Source organism: Scaptodrosophila lebanonensis, unplaced genomic scaffold, assembly GCF_003285725.1.
Source record: "Scaptodrosophila lebanonensis strain 11010-0011.00,11010-0021.00 unplaced genomic scaffold, SlebRS2 tig00000061-arrow-pilon, whole genome shotgun sequence".
NCBI classification, from domain to species: domain Eukaryota; kingdom Metazoa; phylum Arthropoda; class Insecta; order Diptera; family Drosophilidae; genus Scaptodrosophila; species Scaptodrosophila lebanonensis.
This window is the reverse complement of record NW_022060554.1, coordinates 4744975-4768962: the sequence shown is the minus strand read 5'-3', so window position 1 is coordinate 4768962 and position 23988 is coordinate 4744975. Positions and strand designations below refer to the sequence as shown.

The following is a 23988-nucleotide window of genomic DNA, read 5'->3' as shown; positions in this document are numbered from 1 at the left end:
TTGCAGCTGTTTATGCTAGCAAGTAAAGCGGCTTAGTTTCATTTGGCTTTTAACAGTTACTAGTTTGTAGAATAAATGTTTTGCATTTTGTTTTAGGCTTTAGGTTTCGCCGTTTTCGGCTTTTAAATTACACAACATTGAAAGCACACACAACAAGTATTAATGTTTAATTAGTACAAATACAAATTACGCATTATTACACACAGATTTATTTATACTTGTATGAGTAGAAAACATGTTAACAAGTATGCTCAAAACTCACTCATCTCTTACTGTTAACTTTGCAGGATCTGCTTTGAGCCTAAACATTGCGAATTGAGCCTAAACGTATGCTACAGTTTTTTGCGTTTCTTTAATCTATCACCTTGCAATATTGCACTACTTAGAGACTACGCCTTAGAGAACTAGCTTTACTTAACACAAATCACAAGCCCCCCACTCCGCTTATACACATGCATATACTACGTCTCCTTTCTATGTGCACTTGGAGTCCCCCAAATTGGACGGCGGCCATTGGCGTTTGATGACAGCAAAGTGTGTCATCTGAAAGGTGTTCGTCTGTTGGCACCGACGCTCCACAAAGCCGGTCAAACAGTATCCCATGTTATAGTCCTCCATTGAAATGTTCGATGTCAAATATAATTTGAATTCGTCGTGCGGCAGTTTTGAAGCAGCAGCTGCTGGTCGCCGAAAGTGCCCTGCAATGAGCAGCGAACCTTGCTGCTCCAAGGGTAGCATTTTCGCCTTTGTTGCCTGGCGTTGCGTGCCAGCGCATTCCACAATGCGACAGCGGTTGGGCTGCCACCAGCAGGGCGTTATAGTCCAGTAGCTGGAGCTGGCGGTGCGCGCCCATCCCTCCTCCGGATATAGCAGAATCTGAAATGGCAAAGAAACCAGATTGTTAGTTAATAGTCAATAGTGGTTGTGCTATCAAACTGAGAATTGCAATTAAAAAATTTACGTTTTTTCTTCCTCTGAAAATATACGATTCGTAAGGGTTTTCTTGGATATTAATTTGAAAAACATTCGGTTTTATGTTTTTACTTTTGGATGTGGAAGATTTTACAATCTATTTTAACCGGCAACCGCCATTTACAAGTATAGTAGTTTTGGTCCCTGGTCGACCAGGGATGCACGTTAATATCGATAATAATCGAGATTCCTCTCGATCGTGGCTCGATAGGAATTGAATCGGTGTACTCGTATTACATTGTAGGTTAAGCTTTGTTATATTAATAAAAGGAAATATCGTTATACACCTGAGCTGAATTGAATTGAATTCAATCAAATGCTATTTTTATGAAGCTTTTAATTGTATTGGGAAAATTATCGATTTTCAATACATAATAGTATGATAACGCATCGGAAAAACATTATTTTATAAATTTTGAGTTTCTAGTCCCCCTTACATTATGTTACCACATTGGAAATAAACATAAAATGATTGACAAATATTATAAAGGTATGCAAAATAATAGATATGTTTTTAATCCTTCTTGGAAAATGAATTGAAATTCGGACATTGTCGGGTTTCATGTGGTTCATATGCTTCATTCATAGAGAGTTAGTGGGATGACTTCAAAAAATAGTTTGAAAACTGATCTATTTTCGTGCATTTTGAAAGAGACTTAAAGGTCAAATGGACCATAGAAAATTGCTTACCACTAAACAGCTAAGTATAATGTTGCTCTCAAACTATATTATTACTATCATAGCTTTATAATATAGAGCAGTAAAAATGAAGCTCGGTTCCATCGAAAGGTGTTGTTTGTTTGTTTTTTAAATGAATTAATTCAAAAATGGCGACCATTATGACATAGTTATAGACTAGTGACATGAGCTCAATCCTCATTAATTGTTTCATTTGAAAATCTTAAACCACTTCCGTTAGCCAACAATAAAATCGGAAAAATAAAAGTGGAAAAGAGAAAGCCGGGTGCCCCGACATTCAAATACTCTATACCTACATATGTGTACAATGATTATTTAAATATAAATATAAACAAAATTTAAAAAAATATTATAAAGAGAGTTTTTGTGTTTGTATGTTTGTTTCTTTGAATTGAAAAGACTCCGAATCTAATGGACCGATTTAATGGATTCTTTCACTGTTGGGAAGCTACTATCGACGGTGAACATGGGCTATATTATAATTGCAAACAAGAATGGAATCCTTGCTAAAACGCCAATAATGTAACCAAAGGTGTACAAAAATTATCTTAAAAAACTCCTGAATAACATGCTGTTAGTTCATAATCATCCTCGAAACATTGTCACTTTAAATATTAAGGCAATGTTATTCAAAAGCCCCCAGCAAAATAAAAAATTACAAATCGATTGACACCGTGATTAATATTGAAGACATTTAAATTAACTAAACCCTTCTGGACTGCCGCCACATGAATTGACGGTAAAATTCGGAATTGCAATCATGCTTTAGATAAATTAAAGCCTTCCAAGCATGTGCAATGGAACGAGGCTGTTTATTAAGGAATTGCAGGACAATTTAAGTGTAGCAACTATTATCAACGGCCCAGCAACTGATCAACTAGCTCATATAACGAGGATACCAAGGATACCGATGATCCCATTTGATCATTTATATGGCTTCAATTTCCGGTAGTCCCAAGGCCAAGCCTTCGAATTAGTAGGGAACGACATACGAAAGCAATGTTTTACGGTATGTTAACCTATCACGGGTCGGAGCTCCTGAAAATCAATTTATTTTGCTACCACAAAATAAAACATCAAATATCTTTTACAGAGAACCACTGACCTAATACAAAATAACAAAAAAATATAAAAACGAACAAAAAATCATTAAAATAATAATATTCAAAATAAATTTCACGCCTTTTTAGTAGCTCATAGCAAAAAGAAGGGTGTATGTGTGTTCAATGTGTGTGTGTTATAAAAGGTATAACTTTTAAAATTTTTGTAAAAATACCCGTGCGAAGCAGAGGCAGGACGCTAGTTTAAATATAAATATAAACAAAAATTAAAAAAAAACAAGTAAAAAAGCTAAAGTCGGGTGTCCCGACTTTGAAATACTCTGTACATTACATTACATATTGTAAACATTAATTATAGAAAATAAAAAAAATTAAGAAAATAAAAAAAAATTTGATCGATTTTACCTCTCTCGGTATTCGAACTCACGTAAAGTGTGTATAATTGCACATTTACATAGCAATTGCGTCTGTGTGAGTGTATGTATGCCTATGCGCATCTATTCGTGTCTGTGTAAGCATTTTCGCAGTCAACCAAACAGCAACATCAACAAGAGCCGCGGGCAGCGCTTGAGCAGCGCTGCAGCAGCAAATATATTTATGGCTATAACTTCTTGGTAAATCGGTCTATCAGAGTGAAACTTGGCATACGGACACATAACTACTAACTGGGGATATTTGCAAAATTTTAGTTCGAAATTCCAAGAATTACGGGAGTTAGAGAAAATCGCATTTGCGGGGGAGAGGGGGGAGGGAGGGAAATTCCAAAATATACATTTTCTGCGTATGCACATAAGGCACCTGGGACTAAAATTTGGTGTTCTTAGGTCTTATAGTCTCCGAGATATATGCGATTATACGAATGGAAAATCGGGAAAACCCCCATATGGGGGAAGTGGGGGGGGGGGGTGGAAATCAAAAAAATAAAACACACTGGTATAGAATACACACATAAGGCATCTTTGTGCAAAATTTGGTGTCTCTATCTCTTATAGTCTCTGAGATCCAGGTGTTCATACGGACGGACAGACGGACAGTCGGACAGACGGACAGACAGACAGACAGACAGACAGGGCTAGATCGACTCGTCTCGTCATGCTGATCAAGAATATATATACTTTGTGGGGTCTGCCACGCCCTCTTCTGCCTGTTACATTTTTCAGCTCCGCAAACCTAATATACTTCTGTACATTTCATGTACAGAGTATAATAAAAGTAGAAAAGCTTAAGTCGGGTAGCCCTCTAGGTACAGAGTATAGAATGCTAAGGCCGCAGTGATAAATAATATATACATTTTGTGCGGCCTGCTACACCTCTTTCTGGCTGTTATATTTTTTACCTTGCATAACCCTAATAGTATACCCTTGTAGTACACTTCATGTGCAGGTTATAAAAATTAACCTGAAACTGAAGTGACAGTTTTATTGCGTGTTTTTCACATTTGTCAGCTCGGCATTTTGTCGCGGTTGCTGTTTTGGAAACAATAAATAATATGTGTGTTAGTTTATAATCTGTTGAAAAAATTGCACAGCAGAGATTTTGCGTGCGGTTGTTGTGGTCGGTGTTGGGTTTGAATGAATACGAGAGGTGGAATTTTAAATATGCATTCGTAGGCATCTTTATATTAAATGGGGAATAGCCGGACGTATGCTTAATATGCAGCCAAACAAATATCAAGTATGCGCAGTGTGGCCGCGCAAAGCCTGTGTACTAATCAAACATTAAATTAGTGGGACAATGAACCTTGGGGGTTTCGCAGACTGGGCTTAAAGGTTGCAAGGGCTGGAATTTCAAAGGAATAAAAAGAACTTGAACAAAATTAAAATAAAGCAGTCGAGCATAAAAGGAAATAAAATTTTAAGGGAGTGGGCTTGCGACCCCCGGTGGTCGCAGCGGTGGCACCATCAGCAGCTGCTTTTGAAATTGAAGTGGTTGCAGTTCCAGATCTTTGTGTGCTTGTACTCGTATATTTTTTTTGTATTTATACCCTGTATACAAACGGTAAAAGGTATACCCTAGTTTAGTGTGAGTATGACAAGACCAATCGATAAAATCATGTCCGCCCGTCTGTCAGCCCGTCTGTATACTTGTAGTATTTGTATTTGTCTGCTTATATTTTTTTTTCTTTTTCCCGTCCACTCCCCCCGCTGCTAGTGATTTTTCATAAATTTTGTAATTCTTGGAATTGTTTACTAAAATTTAGAAAGTGCATTCCGTTAGTGCTTAAGTGACCTCATGTTTCATCATGTTAGGACAAAAGTAAAGAAAGTTATTGCCATAAGTGTAGTGTCTGCCCGAAGTTGTTGTCGTTGTTATTATGGCTTTGACATACACGCATAAACACGTAGATATAATCACGATACAAATGTATGCTATTGAAACTGTGCATAAGCATGAGTCATGTATGTATTAATTAAATTAATTTTTGAGGATTTAATGTATATATTTTTTGTATATCAGAGTTGAGAGTTCAGTTGACTCTAGCATTCCTTTCTTGTTTGTAGCTGAAGAGGGTATAGGGTATTTAAGAATTCGTCCCGCCCAAATCCAGCATTCCATTCTTGTTTGTTTTTGTTTTGTGGGAGTGGGTACGGGGTATTCAAGTGTTGAGCCTGTTTGACTCTAGCATGTCATTCTTGTTTCGCACACAAGGTGCAGCAGCCAGCCGGCGGGCTTATAACTTTAAAATAAAATGTCTGCATGGTTTCAATAAGCCGCAGGGCGACCAAAACGGCTATGCACGCCAACTCATGTATAAAATGGAGTCAGGTAGAACTCACCCGGCGGCAACGCTCGATTGTACGACAGGTAAATTCTGTAAAATGAATACGCCACAGACAACGCTTAAAAATGTATAAAATTTTCGCTTAACGCATTCAACAACGGCCTGAGCAAAAACAATGCGATAGTGAGGGGCCGCGACCGGGCATGTGCGACGCTTCAGTTCATGGTGCATTAAACTTAAATAATATCCATCACTTGACAATTAATGAAAATTAAACGATTTTTAAAGTGCGGCTTTCTCGAATTCGCTTGTTAATAAATTGCGGCATACGTGTGAGATCAGGGTAACAATAATTGATGGACTTTATTTGTTGGACTTAATTCGTTGCCAGGCAACCAAGTGGTGAAGAAGTATGTTTGAAGTATCTCTTGATTCATGGCTATATATTAAATTCGAAAAACTAACGATAAAGTATTGCTTGCGACAGATTAAATAAGAAGCTATCTTAGGCTTGCTGTATATAAGTATACTCGTATTTATACCAAAACGCTACCTTAAATGCATATCCCTTATATACATTTACAAATCACTTATAGAAAAAGAAAAACTTTTAAGAAGCTGAAGATTAGGTATCATTTGTTGACAGTTTCAATTCAATAGATTTAAAATTGTATAACTCCTAACTCCTCCAATAAAGGTTTTTAATAAGATTCAATTAATTGATTAAATTTATTAATACAAGGCAATAATATTAAAGCCAAATTTAAATAAGTCCCAAGTATTATCATAACAGCAACAACAGACAAACGGACGAATACTAAATATGAACAAATGAGTTGAACCAGCTTGCGAAAATCTCATTTCATTTTTTGGAAAAAACAGATTTCATTACACTCTTTTACATTCTGAGTAATACATTTTTTTAAAAACCTCTTAAGCCGTGACAGCTCTCCTCAGCTCTTTCTGCTTTTCATTCGATGAGAGTACGCTGCAGTGTCTCAAGGCTAGCAGCAAATTATATTAAATAAACCAATTTTAATTTATTTTAATATATTATTGACAAGCAAGATGGAAAGCGTTAACAAAAAAGTCCAAATTCATAGTTTATTGCAGTCTTGGGGCGTTTGCGATAAATTTTCATTAGCATTTCTTTTATCGCAATTTGATCTAATAATATTTGTGAATGGCATGACAGCGGACATCAGCTTCCGTGCAAAGTTTCAGATCTTTTCTTAGCTTTTAAACTATCGGAACAGTAGTGATTAGTATTTTCTTTTTTTTTTTTTCAATAAAATTTAGCTTGAATTTTGATTCAGCTTGGAAAGCAATTTGAACATATTTGTCATTTCTTTATCTTTAGGCCAAAGATGAATCAATTGCGCATCTTGTGTGAATGATTCACTAACATATCTATACACCCGCCATAAGCCAAGCAAAGGCACGTACCAAGTATTTGTCAACACGCCCCAAATGCCCTTACATGTCGCCGCATGGAACAACGCGTCGCTGAAAATTGCGCGCTCGTGTTTGAAAATGATCAGAAATCAAAAAAAGGGGCCAGCCTGCACACTCTCTTTCTCAGTCCCACACACATACATAGTTACACTGCGCTTAATAAGCTGCCAAAATGCGCTTAAAGGCTCCATAGCTGCGCCCTCTGCTACCTCATGCCTTGCATTATTCAAAGTCGCAAGAGTGCGCTGCGAAATTGAAAATTGCAATGCCAACGCACGCAACAAATCGCTTGCCACTATCAAGGGTCATAAAGCGCGCGCACACACAAACACACTCACAGACAGAGATATAGAGATAGAGATTGAGGGAGGGGGAGACACTCACGCACACACACACTCACGTGCGCTGACGCTGCTGCAGAAACACTTCCGTTCTGTGGAGCCAGTGCAGAGTGCAACTGCAACGCTGGCAATTTCATACCGCACTTTTGGGGGCATCAGGTGCTTGCGAAATCGAAAACGTGGCTTCAACATGGACATTGCCAGTTGCCCAAGGAGGTACAATAATCGATTTCTGCCAGCGCCGAATTGTTTGTTGACTTTGATTTTTATTGCCTGGAGCTACACTCCCACTTTCTTTGCTCTATTTGCGTTTGCTTAGTTGCTGGAAACACATTTTTAGCAATGCGCAACTTTGTCTATTAATTTACTTAATGAGTTCATTGACAAATATTGAACGGTTTTGGCTTGGCATACACTTAACAAATGGTTGCAAGTTATACGGCAACGCAAAAGTTTTCTCATTTCGTGTAACGCACAAGCGCGCTTCGTGGCTGACATTAATTAATTAAGTGCGACGGCTCCTCAGCCGCCACAGTACCTTTCAACACTTTGCACATTGCTTAAGAGCACGAGGGCAGGTTGATTTCTAGTCAAGTCCCAGCGGAATAAGTATTAAAAAAACATATGCTACGTATTACTGAAGCCTTTCTAAACATTCAGTGCTTTTATTTTCTACGACTGTGACTGTAATTATGATGTTACATATATTATAATAAACCAATTTAATGTTTTCAATTTGCAAGCTCATTGAAAAGTTTTCAAAGACTATAAAGTATTGCTTATCAGAATATAAGCGGTGGGCCCCCATCTGACACCGAGCTTCTGTCTTCCCAAAAATAGGCTCATTTTTGTATAAGGTTTATGTTTAATATATCAGAGACTTCTGCTGAATATACCAATGGGTCTAATTTCGCCAGCATATTATTCATCAATTAATTTAATGATAATATATGCTGTTGGGAATACGCGACGTTTTATCAGTCGGGCCTCGATAAGTCTGTCTTTGTGTGCATCTGTGTGATGCTTCCTTGTCAGTTGCCCATTTGCCAATTCAAGTTAATTGCCCGAGTCGGGGCGCATATGCGGCAGGCGCTCATAAGTATGCTACAATATTCAGGAAAATCCAGCTTAAGCTCGAAAATCAAAGCTTCAACACGGTTCGTCTAAGCACTTGACGGCAGGCTACAAAAACACTTGACTGATTTCGTGCCAGTACACTCCTACACTCCCCCAGCTCCCCATCACCATCCACCCTTGTGGCCACCCCTTTATCGTTTGTTGCTGTGGCTTTTGTTTCATTAGCCGCACAGCGCGTGCTTTTAGCAACTTTTCCTCGCCAATCGAGAGTTCTGTGCTTCGCTATTCGTTTTTTTGTTGGCTGTATGCTATTGAAGTGCCACGAAAATTGTAGTTTTTCGCCCTGGCCGTGAGAGAGAGTTGGATTTTCGTTTTGCAGCTATCTCAGACTTGACTTTTCAATTGGCGATGCAATTCTTTATTTGTTTATGCGCGTCACGCGCAAGATTCGCTAGATTCAACAAATTCGAGGCTTTGCCCGCAATGCCAGCCAAATAGTTGTCTGCCCTGAGTATCTGTGTTCCATTCAAATTGCTTTGCACTGCCAGCACCAAACTTTTAATAAGTTGCTCATTAACACAGAAGAAGAAGCAGTGGCAACTACAAAATAATTTACACGCCAACATCCGTAGCCGCTCGACAGCATCATCGGAAGCAGTAGGAGAAGCTGCAATTAAACTCCAGCATCTTGCTAGGCTTTAATGTCGTGCTTAGGATTTCTGGTGGTCCTCGGCTGTCAGCCCGCTGCCCAAAGCAGCCCATCAGACAAAGTTTACTGTGTTGTAAATGTAGATGTCAACGGATGTTAGGAAAGCGCCAGCAAAGATGGCGCGTAAACTTTTGCTGCAAAAACTTTACCGGCAGTATTTTCTAAATTTAATGAGTTGTATTACGATGCTGCCACGCCCCGCTTCCAACGACAGCACAGGCAGCGCCCACGCGCATCTTGGCGTGCTGTTAGGCGTAACTTTATATGGCAAAGTTTTCATGTGTCTGCTGTGGCGGCGCTTGTAATGTAGAAATTAAAGTTCCTTGCCAAACTACAAACGGCGGCAAAACTTTACAGCAGTTGACATGTTGAGGCGCAGGATATGCGTAGCTACAAATTTGATATGTTAGACAAGCAGTGGCTGTGATGGTGGTGGTGGTGATGGTGTTGGAGAAAATGGCGGCAACGGCTGCAACGTGCAATGGGTGTGACACAAGAAGGAAGCCATCAAATTTGTGATTTTTATTAGAGTATTTTAAGCAAACAACAAGAAAGTGTGGAAGAATGTACATATAAGAACTTATAGAAATATTTTTTTTAATTACAACAGTATAAATTAGAGCAATTAAGAGTTTAAGCTTTCTTTTATGAATTCTGGCGTAATTCCGAAGAGAAATTCCATATTATGTTTCAAATGGAAAAGCATTAATATTCTTCTAAATTGCTTGAATTAATAAATGTCACCCAAACACTTGCATCAAGTTCTTGAAGATAACTCACTGAGAAATAAATATGTGACACATAATATTTTAGTAACAGTGTACGATTGTTAGTAAATAAATAAAATAAATAAAGAAGTGTGAAGAAAATCGTACTGCAATTTCTAGGCTAGGGTTTTAAGGAACAAAGTTAGTTCAATTTCGAATGAAGAGCTGTTTGCATTTCCATTTCCTTAATGTTTCAATAGTTCTTTGAGATTATGAATAGTTTCAGCGGATTACAACATTTTGTTGTACGGGTCATCATCCAAAATATGTTTTAAGTTCGCTGCTATGCTAATCAAATTTTAAACATGTATTTAGTGCTTGTTTTCGGTTCTACTGGATTTAATTTCTTGTACTGAGCTATCAGCCATATCTTCTCGAGTGAGGTATATGTTTTTTCTTATCTCCAGTTCTACATTTAAATTTAAATTCAATAACACGCAGATGTGTAAGATTTGATTTGTTACAGCTTTAGTTGCTTATTTACATACTTTTAATAAAATACTTAATTCACGTTCTATCGCCGACAAAAAAGTTTGAAGTAAACTGCACTTAGTGTAAAGTAAAGAGAGTTAGCTGCGAAGGAGGAAGTCGCGAATCGAAGTCCTGTGGTGATGAACTGAACATTTCGAAAAATGCAAAACTCAGTTCCACTGTAAAATTTCAAAGTCCACATGTCTCTTTTAGCATGTTGCGCGTTTCGCACACTAACAAAAAAGAAAGACATTAACCACATTTGTGTGACAAGTGCACACATGGGCGACATCGCGGCTGCTGCATGTACGTATACCACAGTTTTAAAGTTGTTCTAATAAAATTGTAGCTGCAGGCGCCGGGCGCGTAAGCAAAACTTTAATCCCAACTTTGTGCACGACAAGTTGAGCTCTTGAGCTGGGGCACGTTGAGACTGGCGTTAAAGATGCACTAAAATACTAGACAAGGCACTTGGCTGATATTAAGCGGGTTAGTCAGGCCCAAGAGCTGGTTGATAGTATGTGTTAAAAAGTTTGGGCAGGTTGGATTTAGTGGCTTTATGAAGAGGAGGATAGAATGTCAGGTAGATGGAGCTCAGTTGTTATAACGTAAAATTAGCATAAAGGTGTTGAATGAAAAAATCATTTTACATTTAATTTAATTTATTTAATTAATCAGTTCGTTTTTTTTTTTAATGCAACCGTGAAAAACAGTGCGATGCGACTTGAAAATCATATTAAAATCCGCCCAAGTCTATTTGAAATAATTATAGCGGCTTGAATTATTTAGTGAATGTTGCTATCATCTGGATAATGAAAACAGGAAAATCTTGCATAGTTGGTTCGATACATTGTAATTATTACATACGTGTGCTGATCAAGCATTTGAACTTACATTTTAAATAAACTTTAAGAAAACGTAAACATTTACTATACTTCTGTTGGCCCCTTAAGTTGAATCTTCAAAGTATGCCTGCTCCTTTACAATATAGCAAAATAGCTCATCAATAACCCATTTGCAGATATCCCAGGCCAGGTCATGGTGCCTAAATTCTACTGGGAGCTGAAATGTCGGCAGCTTAGAAAATGTTGCGCCTGTTGACTGCTTGTCTGCTTCTCTGCCTGTTTTCCTGTCTGCGAATACAAAGCTACATCCTTCCGTACTAGTACTTTTAGCCCCATCGCATTTATTTACTTTGAACTCATACCTAAATAGTGCTGGGAATTGATGTGCGCACCATCGGGCATATATATCAGTGTTTGTTGCTTTAAGACGACTATTGCGAATGCAGACACCTGATGTTGCAAAAGGCAATGAATGTGGCTGTGGCAGGGGCTGCTGTCAAAGTGCCTGCCAGCGGCTTATAAAGTTTTCACACTTTTCATTCAATGAAATGCTTGACGTTTGCTTCAATTATGCTTAATGACAAGCGCCGCATGCGAAGCGCGCAAGCGGAAACTGCGTCGCTTTCGGGCACAGCGCACAACATGAGCACATAGCATGCAACATGTTAAGCGTGTAATGCATGGCAATGAAACGAAAATTTAATAAAACACAAAAAATGTGTGCAAGCGACGTTTGTTTAAATGAAGATGTATGCCAGCCAGGCAGCCAGTCAGCCAGCCAGTGGGGTGTATGAGTAATATGCGCAAATATGCGCATAAAATAAAGCAACTTGTAGCAATTTTGAACAACAGACGCCACTTGGCTTGCGCCTTCTTGTGCTTAATTTGGCAGTCCCTGAAGAGCCTTAATATAAGGAGTAGCATATATACATACATATATACATATATATTTATGTACGTATATATATAAGTATGTATGAATATTTATATCTGTACTCTAGAAATGAAACAATGGAACATAAGTTCACGGAAAATTCAGTTTCTAAACCCTGAACCCGAAGGGTATCAATAATACTTTATGCTATATTAGTCGCATTAGGCAGCACCTTGACCCAAAAACTATGCTACGCTATGTATAAGTGGAATATATGATGAAACGAATCCAAATCACGATGTCTTAGAAACAATATGATTCAAGAATAGTAGAGAAGCTAAAGTGCACCCGTGCTCCGACTTTGAAATACTCTGTACATATGTGTAGAATAATTATGCGTGTATGTGTGTGTCTGTGTATGTCTCGTGTGCCTGAGTAAGCAACCAGTAAACAGTATTTAAAGTAAAAGTATTTAATTTAAATCTCACTTATTTGAATATCCAATCGGATTGATATGACTCTGAACTTTTTAGTTTTGACGAAGAAGCTTGTTAAATAATGAAGCATATTTAATATTACTTAGCCTCCCAGAATCCTGCATTTTACCAATAAACTTGCTCGAGATATTCTGCCACTTTTTAATTAGACAACAATAGAATGCTACAGTAGAATGGGCTCAACTCTAAAACAAGTAGAGAAGCTAAAGTCGGGTATCCTGACTTTGAAATACTCTGTACTCTGCCTTTTAAATAAAATAATTTCATTGGAGGAGACTTTAAAGGCAAGCCTTCTTTTTGGCAATAACTTCAAACCATTGACATCAAAGGCATGCCATCATGAAGTTGATGCTGCCATGGATCTGCCATAAACATGCTTCCTGCTTTCGACGACGTTACCAACTGTCTCACTTGTAGGTTACCATATCAGCAATGCCATCCATCAAATATCACGCTTGCCTCACTCGCGTGTTCTGCTTATACTTTGGATACGGGCTGACTGACTGTCTGTCGAGCCATCAAATTTGCGAAGCCTGCCTTCTACTCCTTGTGTCCGCCTCCCTGTCTATATGTCGGCCTCACAACTCGCTCAAGTGTATCAAGAAATTTTAAAGCAAGGCAATTTTATAATGATGCCCAGGCATATGATATCGCTCGAAGTCGTGGCTCTGTTTTACATAGTATGCATCTAACTTATTTTGTGTTACTTATTTTGTTGTCTACTTTATTGAATTAGCTACAAAGGGCACACACTCCCAAAATAAATTGAATTAAAATTGCTATGCATAGAAATTTAGGAGCTCGAAAGTTGCCAAAGTCGCCTTAAAAAGGAAAATTGCTTTTAATTTAGCACAAATGTCTTTTTAATTCTGGCAAGCATGGAGTAACTTGGCAGAGGCACAAACAGGAAGGATTATACATAGGATACATGGGTGTGTTGGTGTATATGTATACATGTGTATCTACTATATGAGTGTACTATATCTGTGCCGCCAGGCCAAGTAAAGTTGTAGACGCCCAGATGCTGTTGACAACACATGTGCCTGGGAAATTGCATAGTGAGCTAATCACGTGTGTATGTATTACTATGAGTGTGTGGCATTAATGTGCCTTCAAATGGTTGCCGTTGTTGTTGCAAAAGAATAGGTCGAAAAAAAATGTAGTATACTTTCCAGCGCCAGGTCACAGACCATTGACATCGCTGCCTCTAGGGCCGGCCATAGTTAGTTTAACATGATTTTGGCATGGGACGTATGCTTAACATTGGCCAACCGGATGCTGTTATAATCATTGTTTACGGGAAAACAACCATATTTAGGTGAAGTAAGAAGCAGATGGTCCTTGTAAATAGTAAGAAGCAATTTGATCTTAGCGCAATTTTCGCAATCGTGGCGTGATTTTTTCTCTCTAGGTAAGGAACTTAGCCCTATTTTGCGGACAATATATATATATAAGTATGTTTTTTTAGTACTATGTACACGATTTTTTGCTGAATTTTTCCAGAGACGCTACTTTAGTGATAGCGAAAGAGTCCGTACTGAACAGATGAAATATAGAGGACACTACACTCAATTTGATTTATTTCATTTCATTATTTAGTTCATTTGGAGGTATCTATGTTTTTATAGCCTGTATCCAAAGGGTGAAAGGCTATACTAGTTCATCTTATTGACTTTAAATTCTGCTAGTTTATTCAAAATGACTGTGGCAAGCATCAATCAAATTTCATTGTCAAGCTATAGAAATAGTGGGAGTTCAATAGTTAAACTGAAAAACAACAAATATAGACGCTGTGCTCAAATTTATTGAATGCGCCAAGCACCCAAGAATTCAATTAACAATATATAAAGCAACTAACACAGATGTTTTCAAAATCCGTTTTCCTGCCTACAACGTACTAGTATATGAAACATTATTGAACCAAATCTTCTAAAATTGATTCCAAAGATAAGGAAAAAATATTGGTTTAGAAAAAAGAGAGTAGCCGAATTCAACGAAGGAGCAAGGAACAAGAAATAATAAGAGCTTGCAGATTACATTTAAATTAGAAAAAAGGCATTCAGATGAAAATATCGGTATTGGCGAACCTTGCCGAACCAACGATTGATTGTTAAACGTCTCTCCATATACTGGAAAGATACCTGCTGGCTGTTTGCAATTTTCGATAGATTATTCTGTATATATACTAGTGTATGTACGAGTGTAACTGTAAGGCTGTGTAGTTTGAGTAAAAAGCATTTAAAATATTTGAATGCTTATACACATACATATTCCACTAGACATAAATTTGACTAACCCCTTTAGTTTTAAAAGTTACTACGCTGTAAAATTACGCATGCGCCTTTTGTCTAAGTTACCAGATGCCGAAGCAGATGTCTCATCACCAGCTCAACAGCACTTTCCGCCTTAAACCCTAATAAACCACTAAAAATACATAGTAAAGACTCCTTTTTTGAATTTTTTGGCGCCTATACCCCAACATACACCCTCAGCGTATCCAGCCCTATTTTTCAAGCGGATGGGTCAGAGAGTGACAAAGAGCGTAGCGGGGCTGGGGGGGGAGCCATGGAAAAAAGCAGACTTGTGGTTTTGGGGCAAACTTGAACTATCGAGCATTTAAATCAGTGTGCTGCATATAAATTTAAAAGTGCTGCACAAGCTGCGGCGCCGACCACGTTTTCTGGCGCTCCTGCTTCTTACTTATCCTTGGCTTTGGCCACGTGGCTGTCGATGACTCAGAGAGCGAAGCTAAGATGCTGCCAAGGCGATGCCGTCGGAGTCAACGTTAACTGCTGGCTGTGCTTTTTATGCCCGCCATTCTGACATCTTCGTCTATCTCTCGTTGGTTTTGTTTCCGTTGTTGTTGTTGCTGTTGCTGTCTGTGCTTCTGCTGCTTCTTGCTACAAATCATGATAATAAATTCCAATTTTATTTAGTCAGTGAGGCGGCAAAGCACCCTTGTCATCGTCATCATTGTGGGGCATACAGCCGAAAAAAAGGCAACCGCTTCATATGCTGCCCTGCGTCGCCTCCGTTGCCTCTGCCAGTTCGCCCGCCCCACTTACCGCCATCAACTACATCCCGGGTGGGCTGGCGGCGCGCTGGATTAACGCTTCATTTTTACGACTTTTTATTTTATATGCTCCGCAGTTGTCGCTCTCTAGCTTGCTCCTTGTTTTCATTTCATTTTGTATTTATTTTGGTTGCGCTCTGCTTGTTAGTTTTTGTTGCAAAGATTTAATGGGGGGTGAGGTTTTTCTTCTCTTTTTTTTTTTTAAATATCGCATTATAGTAAATTCACTCTTGAGCTGAATTTACTGTCCTTCTTCAACTGTTTACCTTTAGGCACGCCTATGTCTAGGCCCTGCTAAAATGAACAGTCCAAAGTACAATTGGTAGATAACGAATCTGAGGAAAAGGAAAATAGGAATAAGGAGCAGCAGCTTTATAGAAATCCAGACGAACCCATGGACATGGGGGTGCACATTAGTAACGTTGACCGCTGGCATCCAACGGCCGCATGGCTGCGGTTGTCTGAACGTCAGCCAAAGAACATTAGCCGCCAGAATGTGCTGTGTGTGTGTGTGCGTGTGTGTGTACTAAAAACGTCGCTGAGCTCAGTCAGCGTGCAATGGCGACATACGAGTATACACATCCATACACATGAGGGATTTCTGCAGCAGGACATGGCACATGTGGCAGCCGCCAGTTCGCATGTGTCGCACGCTCTCAGAGTCAGCACCATCCTTCTCCTCTTTGGTGCTTGTGCATGTGTGTCTATTGCCGTGCTGGCAATTACAACATTGCAACAACGTTGACGGCATTTTTGCATATGTATGTAACTGTGCACATACTCGTACAAACAAGCCCACACACTTGCAGACTTTTGCTAACATGGGCATCGGATAGACAGCTGGACACGACAGGCAGAGCGACAGACTCGCTGGAAGCTACTCCCTCTAATTCGAACTACCCTATAAAGCTTGATAGGAGTCATTAGATATGCTCTCACATATGTAAGCGGTCACATATCAGTTGATGAAGATACATGATTTGAAGATTGACCAGTAAACGGAAAGCACTATCACAAGTTTTGAGCTATCGTGTTAAAATCTATACTGATTCTACGAGTTGGCGGACACAGATAATAAGTCGGGACTGACCATTATCAGATCATTATATCATGTAGCTGTCATAGAATCGATTTGATCTAACGTCACATTAGTGCCCTTCAAGCCACCCTTTTTCTGCTGCGGAGTTTCAATTAACATAGACTTTTTGTACCAATCATTTCTATGTAGAAAACAAAGAGGCCCCATAAAGATAAATAACATATTTCGTTACGATTACGAAATAAAACGAAACACGTTTAGTATGTACAAGGAATGATCCTTTTGCGCCGAGCAAAACATACGACAAGTGGAAAAGCTAAAGTCGGTTGCTTCAACATTTAAATGCTCTGAACCTATGTACGTTGTCTGTTCAAAAGAAAAGGTGAAGGTTTGGCTCACTGTTTTCTTCGATTACAATGCGAGGTGCATCATGAGTTGTACGGTTAATAAGGAATACTAGAAGGAAGTTCAAAAGAAAATTAAATTTTCAATTCCTTTGTAAAGCATTTATTTATTCATCAATATTAATTTTTTTAAATATAATTAAAAACTCATTTAAATTTTTTTTTTTTTGTATTTTTTGCTCGTAAATCTATTTTTATGCCTCATTGATTCAGATGACCAGATGTGCAGATTTTTCTAACAATCCTTTGAGCCCGATTTCCCCTCTTGGAAGTTCGAATTTTCCAAAACCGTTTCTTAGTTCTCACTTACACCATAAAAGACAACTTGACGCCAAGTTGGCAGAGAACTATATAAAACTTCAGCTGTGTCAACAAACTTGCATGGTATATTTGTATTACGTATAAGTACATGCTCTAAAAAAGTTAGAGCGGCCTTTATCTTATAAGCGTCGACGAGTCGATACTTGTATTTCTTTTTTTCGTTAATGAATAACAGTTCCACCGTTACTTCAAATGCAAATGATGGCATATAGAAGATTTTACTTATGTTACAATATTAGCTAATAATCAAATAAGGGTTGTTGCTCGGTGGTTGAAAGTGGGACCACTTACCACAACTCTTACCCCATTGAATAAAACAAAACAATTTTGTTTGCTTTTTTACGGCCACGTTGTAAAATCATAGGGTGTGCTTTTATTGTTAAACTACCCCAGGATAAAGGTGAATTCGGCCAAGTGTGGGTTGGAATGTGAACATTTGGTTGAAGGCAATGGCAATAAAACTGCGTCGACGCATAAGACAATCTAAAACGTGAATTTTTTTCGAAATTCGCGGACTGTCAGCAACTTTAAATAAACGCAGATCTAAATCTAAATATTATTTTAAAGTTGAAATGGATCTGTGAATTCTAGCTCCTAAAAAGTATAAAGTTCGAATCTTCGTATATTGCAGTGAATAATGATTGGAATAAAATGTATTTAAAGGGTGGTATAGATAACTTCTTAGTTAAAAACAAACAAGATAGAACGCTACAGTCGAGCAAGCCCGACAGTAAAATAGTCTGTACTCTCCACAAAAAAAGAAAATTAAAAAAATATATATATTAAAAGAAATTAAAGTATAATAATAATAATTAATTAAATCAATAAAGAACATTTATTTAATACATACACAGAAGACATGTTTATGTACAGTTTTACATTTACTGCCTATGCGTGTTTATATGCAAGTATGTATGCAGCACAAAGTTGAACCAAAGCAGCAACAACATCAACAGCTGCGGGCAGAGCTGCAGGCAGCGCATGGGCAGCGATTTTATTTATGCTATAACTTTCTTCAGAGTTAACCCATCATAATGAAACTTGGCACACGGACACATAAGCACTAACAGGATGTAACTACCAAATTTGATTTCAAAATTCCAAGAATTAGAAGTTATAAAAAACACGAATTGCGGGGGCGTGGGGGGGGGGAACATCGATACCAAGTTTGGTTATTCTAGCCTTTGTACTTCCTAAGATCCTTGCGCTCGGACGGACAGACGGACGGACAGACGGAAATGGCTATATCAACTCCGCTTGTCACCCTGATCAAAAATATAGTATAGCCTTTCACCCTTTGGGTACAGGCTATAAAAATTGGTCTCAACCGGCTTCGCTATAATAAAGTCAAAGTAACCCGGCTTTGAAAAATTTTGATGCTTGCCCTAACTTTTGCACCTATCGCTTCTATGACAGCTGCATAATTCATTGAACCAGTTTCGAGTGTCCCGACTTTGAAATTCTCTGTACATTTTGCGTGTCTATGCGTATGTATAGTTTTTAATGTCTCTGACCACATATGACTGTGAATCGGGGCACAGCTGGCCAACTTGCAAATAAAATTCCCCCAACGTGTCGGAGGCATTAATAGACGTTATTATACAGCTTTGTATTAGGCTTTCTTATCTTTTAAGTTTACTTTAAATTGTTATATTAAGTTATATTATATAATCGACAGAATTATTGTTGATATTCTAAATAAAAATAAAAATAAAAAATGTCTTACAAATGTATGTGTGTCCGTGTAAGTCTCGTGTGCCTGTGCACAGCAGCAACAAAAACAACAGTTGCGTGCAGTGCTTGGGCAAATAATTATGGCTATAACTTTCTGTTAAATCGGTACAATGATAATAATGACAATTTAACTTACGGACTTATAATCACTGACTGAAGGTATATGCCAAATTTGAGTCAAAAATTCTAAGAATTATATAAGTTACGGAAAATTGCTAATATTGGGGGAGAGAGAGGAGAGAGGGAAATTCCAAAATACAATTTTCTGCATATTTACATCTTGCATATTGCATCTTGAACTAAAATTGGTGACTCCAGGTCCTATAGTCTCTCAGATATTCATGTAAAGAGTATAAAGATGCATGCTACTAAGAGTAATACAGGAGCTGTGCAATGAGACTGCTTAGGATTTTTAATAAACTAATTATATGCATGATTTAAACAAGTTTGGTGTCCCTAGATGTTTGATTGAAAAGTTCTTGGTATTTCAGAGAGGGGCTATATACATTTGACCATCCGAATACAGATTTTATAGCATAAGACTTCCCAGAAATGGGCGCTACGAAAAAATTGTTTATGTGCTATTTGAAGTTAAAGTAAAAGTTTAGTGAGCTCTGGTATAGGCTGTTTACGAATCTACATAAGAAACAAAAGTAGTAACATACATGTATAATAATAGTATATCTACTGCTTTCACGACTTTGGCTTCCTACTCTTCTTTATAGTTAAATTCAGTGTCAAACTGTAGGTCAAAGTTAAAACGCTTCAAGTGGCATGTTAATGCATTCCATAGCTTTTTGTTGTTGTTGCTGCTGTTGTTAGTGCAAGTCGCTGGCCAGTAAGCTGGCTGCCTGTGCAAAATAGACTGAAATTGATGATGTCACTTGATAGGGCGAATGAGTTTTTCATTTTTCACTTTTCACATGCAAGCAGAGTCGAAGCCATGGCCACAGCCATAGTCAGAGTCATTGCCGCAGCACCACAGCTGCCTGGTACTCGAACTGCCGGCAAGAACCGAGGCAGTAGATGATGATAAAAAGGAGAAGGAGATCCTTCGTGTTGTTTAACAAATTCATCCTGTTGCTTGCGCTTCAGTGCCTGCGACGAGCTGAGCTGCCTGCCTGCTGGTCAGTTGGATGGGCTCAGGCCGGATGCATTGTTTTGAGCAGCTAGTGGCTATTGTATGGGAACTCGTATTTGTGTGTGAAAATGAATGGCTGTTCATGTGTTCGTGAGCGCTTTTGGGCAGCGCATTGTTGTGCATCGACCTGTTTGATTGGGTCGTCTGTTCTTTTTTCTTTTTTAATTAGTGCGCTATATATGTGGAGGGGGAAGAGCGAAAGGTATGGATTGCTGGCTGTATCGATTGGGGGAGCAATGTGTGGGGCTTGTGTGTGTGTGTTCGCTTGTGAGGTCAGGTGCCTTAAACTGCTGCAAACATTAAACAAACGAAATATTTCATAAGCGCATTGCCGACGAGCTTCACACACAATGGAAAATGATTTATATGCAAAGTATGTGTGCCACTCTTTGTGTGTGTGTGTGTGTGTGTGTGTGGCATACAGAAAGCACACCTAGGCGAGCACTCAATGCCGCACTCTGCACACAAAGCATGTCGATTGCAAATGCAACAAAAACAAACTATGACTACAAATTTGCAAAATGTTGTAACAAAAGCCAGCGCACAGAATCACAAAAATTCACAAACGTTCACTTAAAAAAAAAAAAAACTATTTTATCTTAATACAAGTAGATTACAGTCAACCATTTTGAAAATCTAATAGAAAAAGCTATTTACTCTGTTTACATATGTCTGAATATATCATACTGCCAATAAGACCCTTTACTGTTCAGAAAATGATTATACATGATTCAAATCTGAAAAATTGTAGATTCTTTATTAGGTCACAGGTCATGTATACAGTATATTTCTCTTGCAAATTTTCATTCCACATACAGAAATATAACTTTAAGTTTGTATTGTAATTTGCAATCAAAAAAGGCGATTTAAATATTGATGCTAAATGTTCTTGCAGCGATTTCTTATCATTAAGAAACTTGTGGCATTTCGGCCATAACTCATCAAAATTGGCCCGCTTTTAGTTTAGAATTGAATGACCTATGAAAATTTAAATTAAACTAAAGTCTTCTAATCTTTGCATTAATTCTACTGTAAGAGCGAACCTCAGAACTCTCAGGTGTCCTGGATTTTGCCAGTCAAGCAGTCTGAATAAATGCCATGGTAGAGACAAGGTGGCAGGATCGGGATTTCATCAGAAATTTTGTCGATAGTCTTCCCTTAAAAATTTTAAAAGTAATCGGAAAAGACAATAACCAGAAAATGCAGTCGAGCGAGTTTTCGAAAAGTGCGTGCTCTTGTCGACATCGAGTGATCTGACAGTCGTAAGCGGACTTGATGTCAGACGTCATTAAGGACGGAATTTCTGTCAAAAAATTAACGACTTTGTTGAGATTTTTTAACCCTGTACATGAATTGTACAAGGGTATACTAGTTTACTGGTTTAGTGCAAATGTATGTAACATACAAAAGTACATATAGATTCTTGAGTCGATATAGCCATGTCCGTGTGTCTGTCCGGCTTTCCGCAGGAACACTAGGAAAGTAGAAAAGCTAGAGTGACCAAACTTAGTATCTAGATTCTCCTAGGACCGAGAAAGGACGAGTTCGACTTTTTTTCTCCTCCACTATAATTGATTTTCCATAGCTCCCGTTACTCGTGGAATTTGTACTCAAATTCGACAACTACATACAGTTGCAGCCTTTATGGGCTCATGTTAAATTTCATCAAGATAGGACAATTTTTAAAAAAGTGATAAACCAATTTGTTGTTGTTGCTGCTTTGGATCTTCTCTGTACTGCACACACATACACACACATGCGCGCATAGACACAATCCACATGAAATTGTATGCTATTGAAACTGTACATAAAAATGTGTCTCTCAATAAAATAATTTAAAAAATATTCAATTTTTTTTTAAGTTGGGGGTACAGGGTATTTAAGAGTTGGGACTGCTAAATTATATCTTTCCTTATTACCAAATACAAAGAAATATTGTGGATATAATCAATCTTTGCGAGATTTTTCTCCAAGTGTATTGCACGCGTTGAAGCCCTAAGGATGCATATACACATACGTACGTATGTATGCACGTGTGCTTGTGCACTGTACACTCCACTCACCTTATTGGAATTACCATTGAATTTCAATAGCTTCTTGCAGGATTTGCCGCGACTCTCGAAATAGATTTCCTGAGGCGTGCGTCGCCGCCGTTGCTGTGATAGGGGCGTCGTGCGTTGCTGCTGCTGCTGTAGCTTACTGTTTGTCTCCAAGCAAACCGCATAGGTAGGAGGCTGTTCAATAAGAGTATTGTTGAATTCACTGCCCGCCACATGCGTTGGCTTGTGGCTGCAACGTCGCAGGGTAATGCAAAATAATCGACTTAGGATGCCGCAGCAGCCGTTGGGCGGTGCCGAAGATGTCGATGACGTCACTGCTGTAGCTACGCTTAGATCTGCTCCTGATGGTGTTGTTGTTGTCGCATTGTTGTTGGCATAGCAGCGCCCTGATATGGTCATTAAATCAGCGCCATTGCGCTGAGCCTGACGATTGACATCCATTTCCATGGTCGGGCGAAGAGCAACAAAGTTGTTGCCTACTTTGTAGCGCGTTGTTTATTTTGCAATTTTCTGTTCTGTTTTGTTTTGCTATGCGGCACGCTTGTTGATCCTTATTTGCTTACATACATACACTATCACGCACACATGTCAGCTTTCGCACTTTACGTGGCATCCATGCTAATCATTACCGGAAGTTGAGGGAAGTTACTACAGGGATGCGTTTATTCAGAGTCTATACATTCGACTTTTATTACACTCAGCGCCAAAGGTGGCGTTGTCTTTTGTTGAGTCAGCTAAAATTAAAATATATATTAAGGTTCTGATATTAAAGTTGCACATACTATATGTGGTTATGTCATATGGCTATGTACGCATCAAAACTGTATTGCATCGTCCGTTTTACTTTTAACTATTTATTAGTCTCTCTCCTTTTTTGTTACCTGTTCCCCCTGCCTAGGAAAGCCTTAATAAATAAGAAAAATAGATTTGATTTCAAATTATATTAATAATAGTTCTTGGAGTCACATTATCCAAAGCGATATTGTTTGAACAAACGAACTACTTGCGAGATGTAATGGCCAAAAAACATTTCGAAATTATTCTATATTCATTTGGTGTGTTGTAATGTGGTTACAGAAATATATTAAAGAAATGTGTCTTGAAAAATATAGTAAAAATATGTAAAAGAAACACTCAGTATACTTTAAATTAAAGTATTCTACAGCTTTTGAACATCACTCATTTCACATTTTCCACATAACGTATAATTTGAATTGAAATTTAGTCCTTTGGTTACTGTCTTAACTTTTATATTTATTTATTTGCCCTTTCAATGGTTAGCGTATCAATGCTTCGTATCGAATTTATTTTGCTTGTATTTGCTGCACAATATTTATTTGCGGTGTGTTTGTGAAAATGGCATCGCTTTGCAGGTGGTTTGTTTGCCATTCTGGTTGCTGCTGTCTAGAAGATGGCCGCATGTCTAGCCAAGCGCTCAATGCCTTCCATTTATATATAACTGCTACTGCTGTTGTTATTGCTTCTCCTGTAACTGTTTGTATATACTTATTTGACCTTCTTATTTTACGCTTCAGTACATTAAATTAAAGTATGTATACTTTTTATTTAATTTGAATGTCGCTACCATGGTTGGTTCAACTTTAAACCTATCACGCGTTCTCGACTGTTACTTACACACTCAGGCGCACACACACTCTCAGTCTGATTGCTAGACGCGCGCCTTGGTCAACATAACGCACGCACACTCACGGCAATCACGCACACT

The 23988-nt window shown here is 38.3% G+C and overlaps 1 protein-coding gene across 1 annotated transcript; it reads right to left on the bottom strand.

Moving 5' to 3' along the window:
- Positions 1 to 289: 289 nt before the first annotated feature.
- On the bottom strand, positions 290 to 22928 carry LOC115624947. The gene is made up of 2 exons (XM_030519798.1): positions 22266 to 22928; positions 290 to 876 (listed from the first exon to the last, which is right to left on the bottom strand). The coding sequence occupies exons 1-2, from the start codon at positions 22707 to 22709 to the stop codon at positions 475 to 477; spliced, it is 846 nt and encodes a 281-aa protein (XP_030375658.1). The 5' UTR covers positions 22710 to 22928; the 3' UTR covers positions 290 to 474.
- Between the last annotated feature and the right edge of the window lie 1060 nt (positions 22929 to 23988).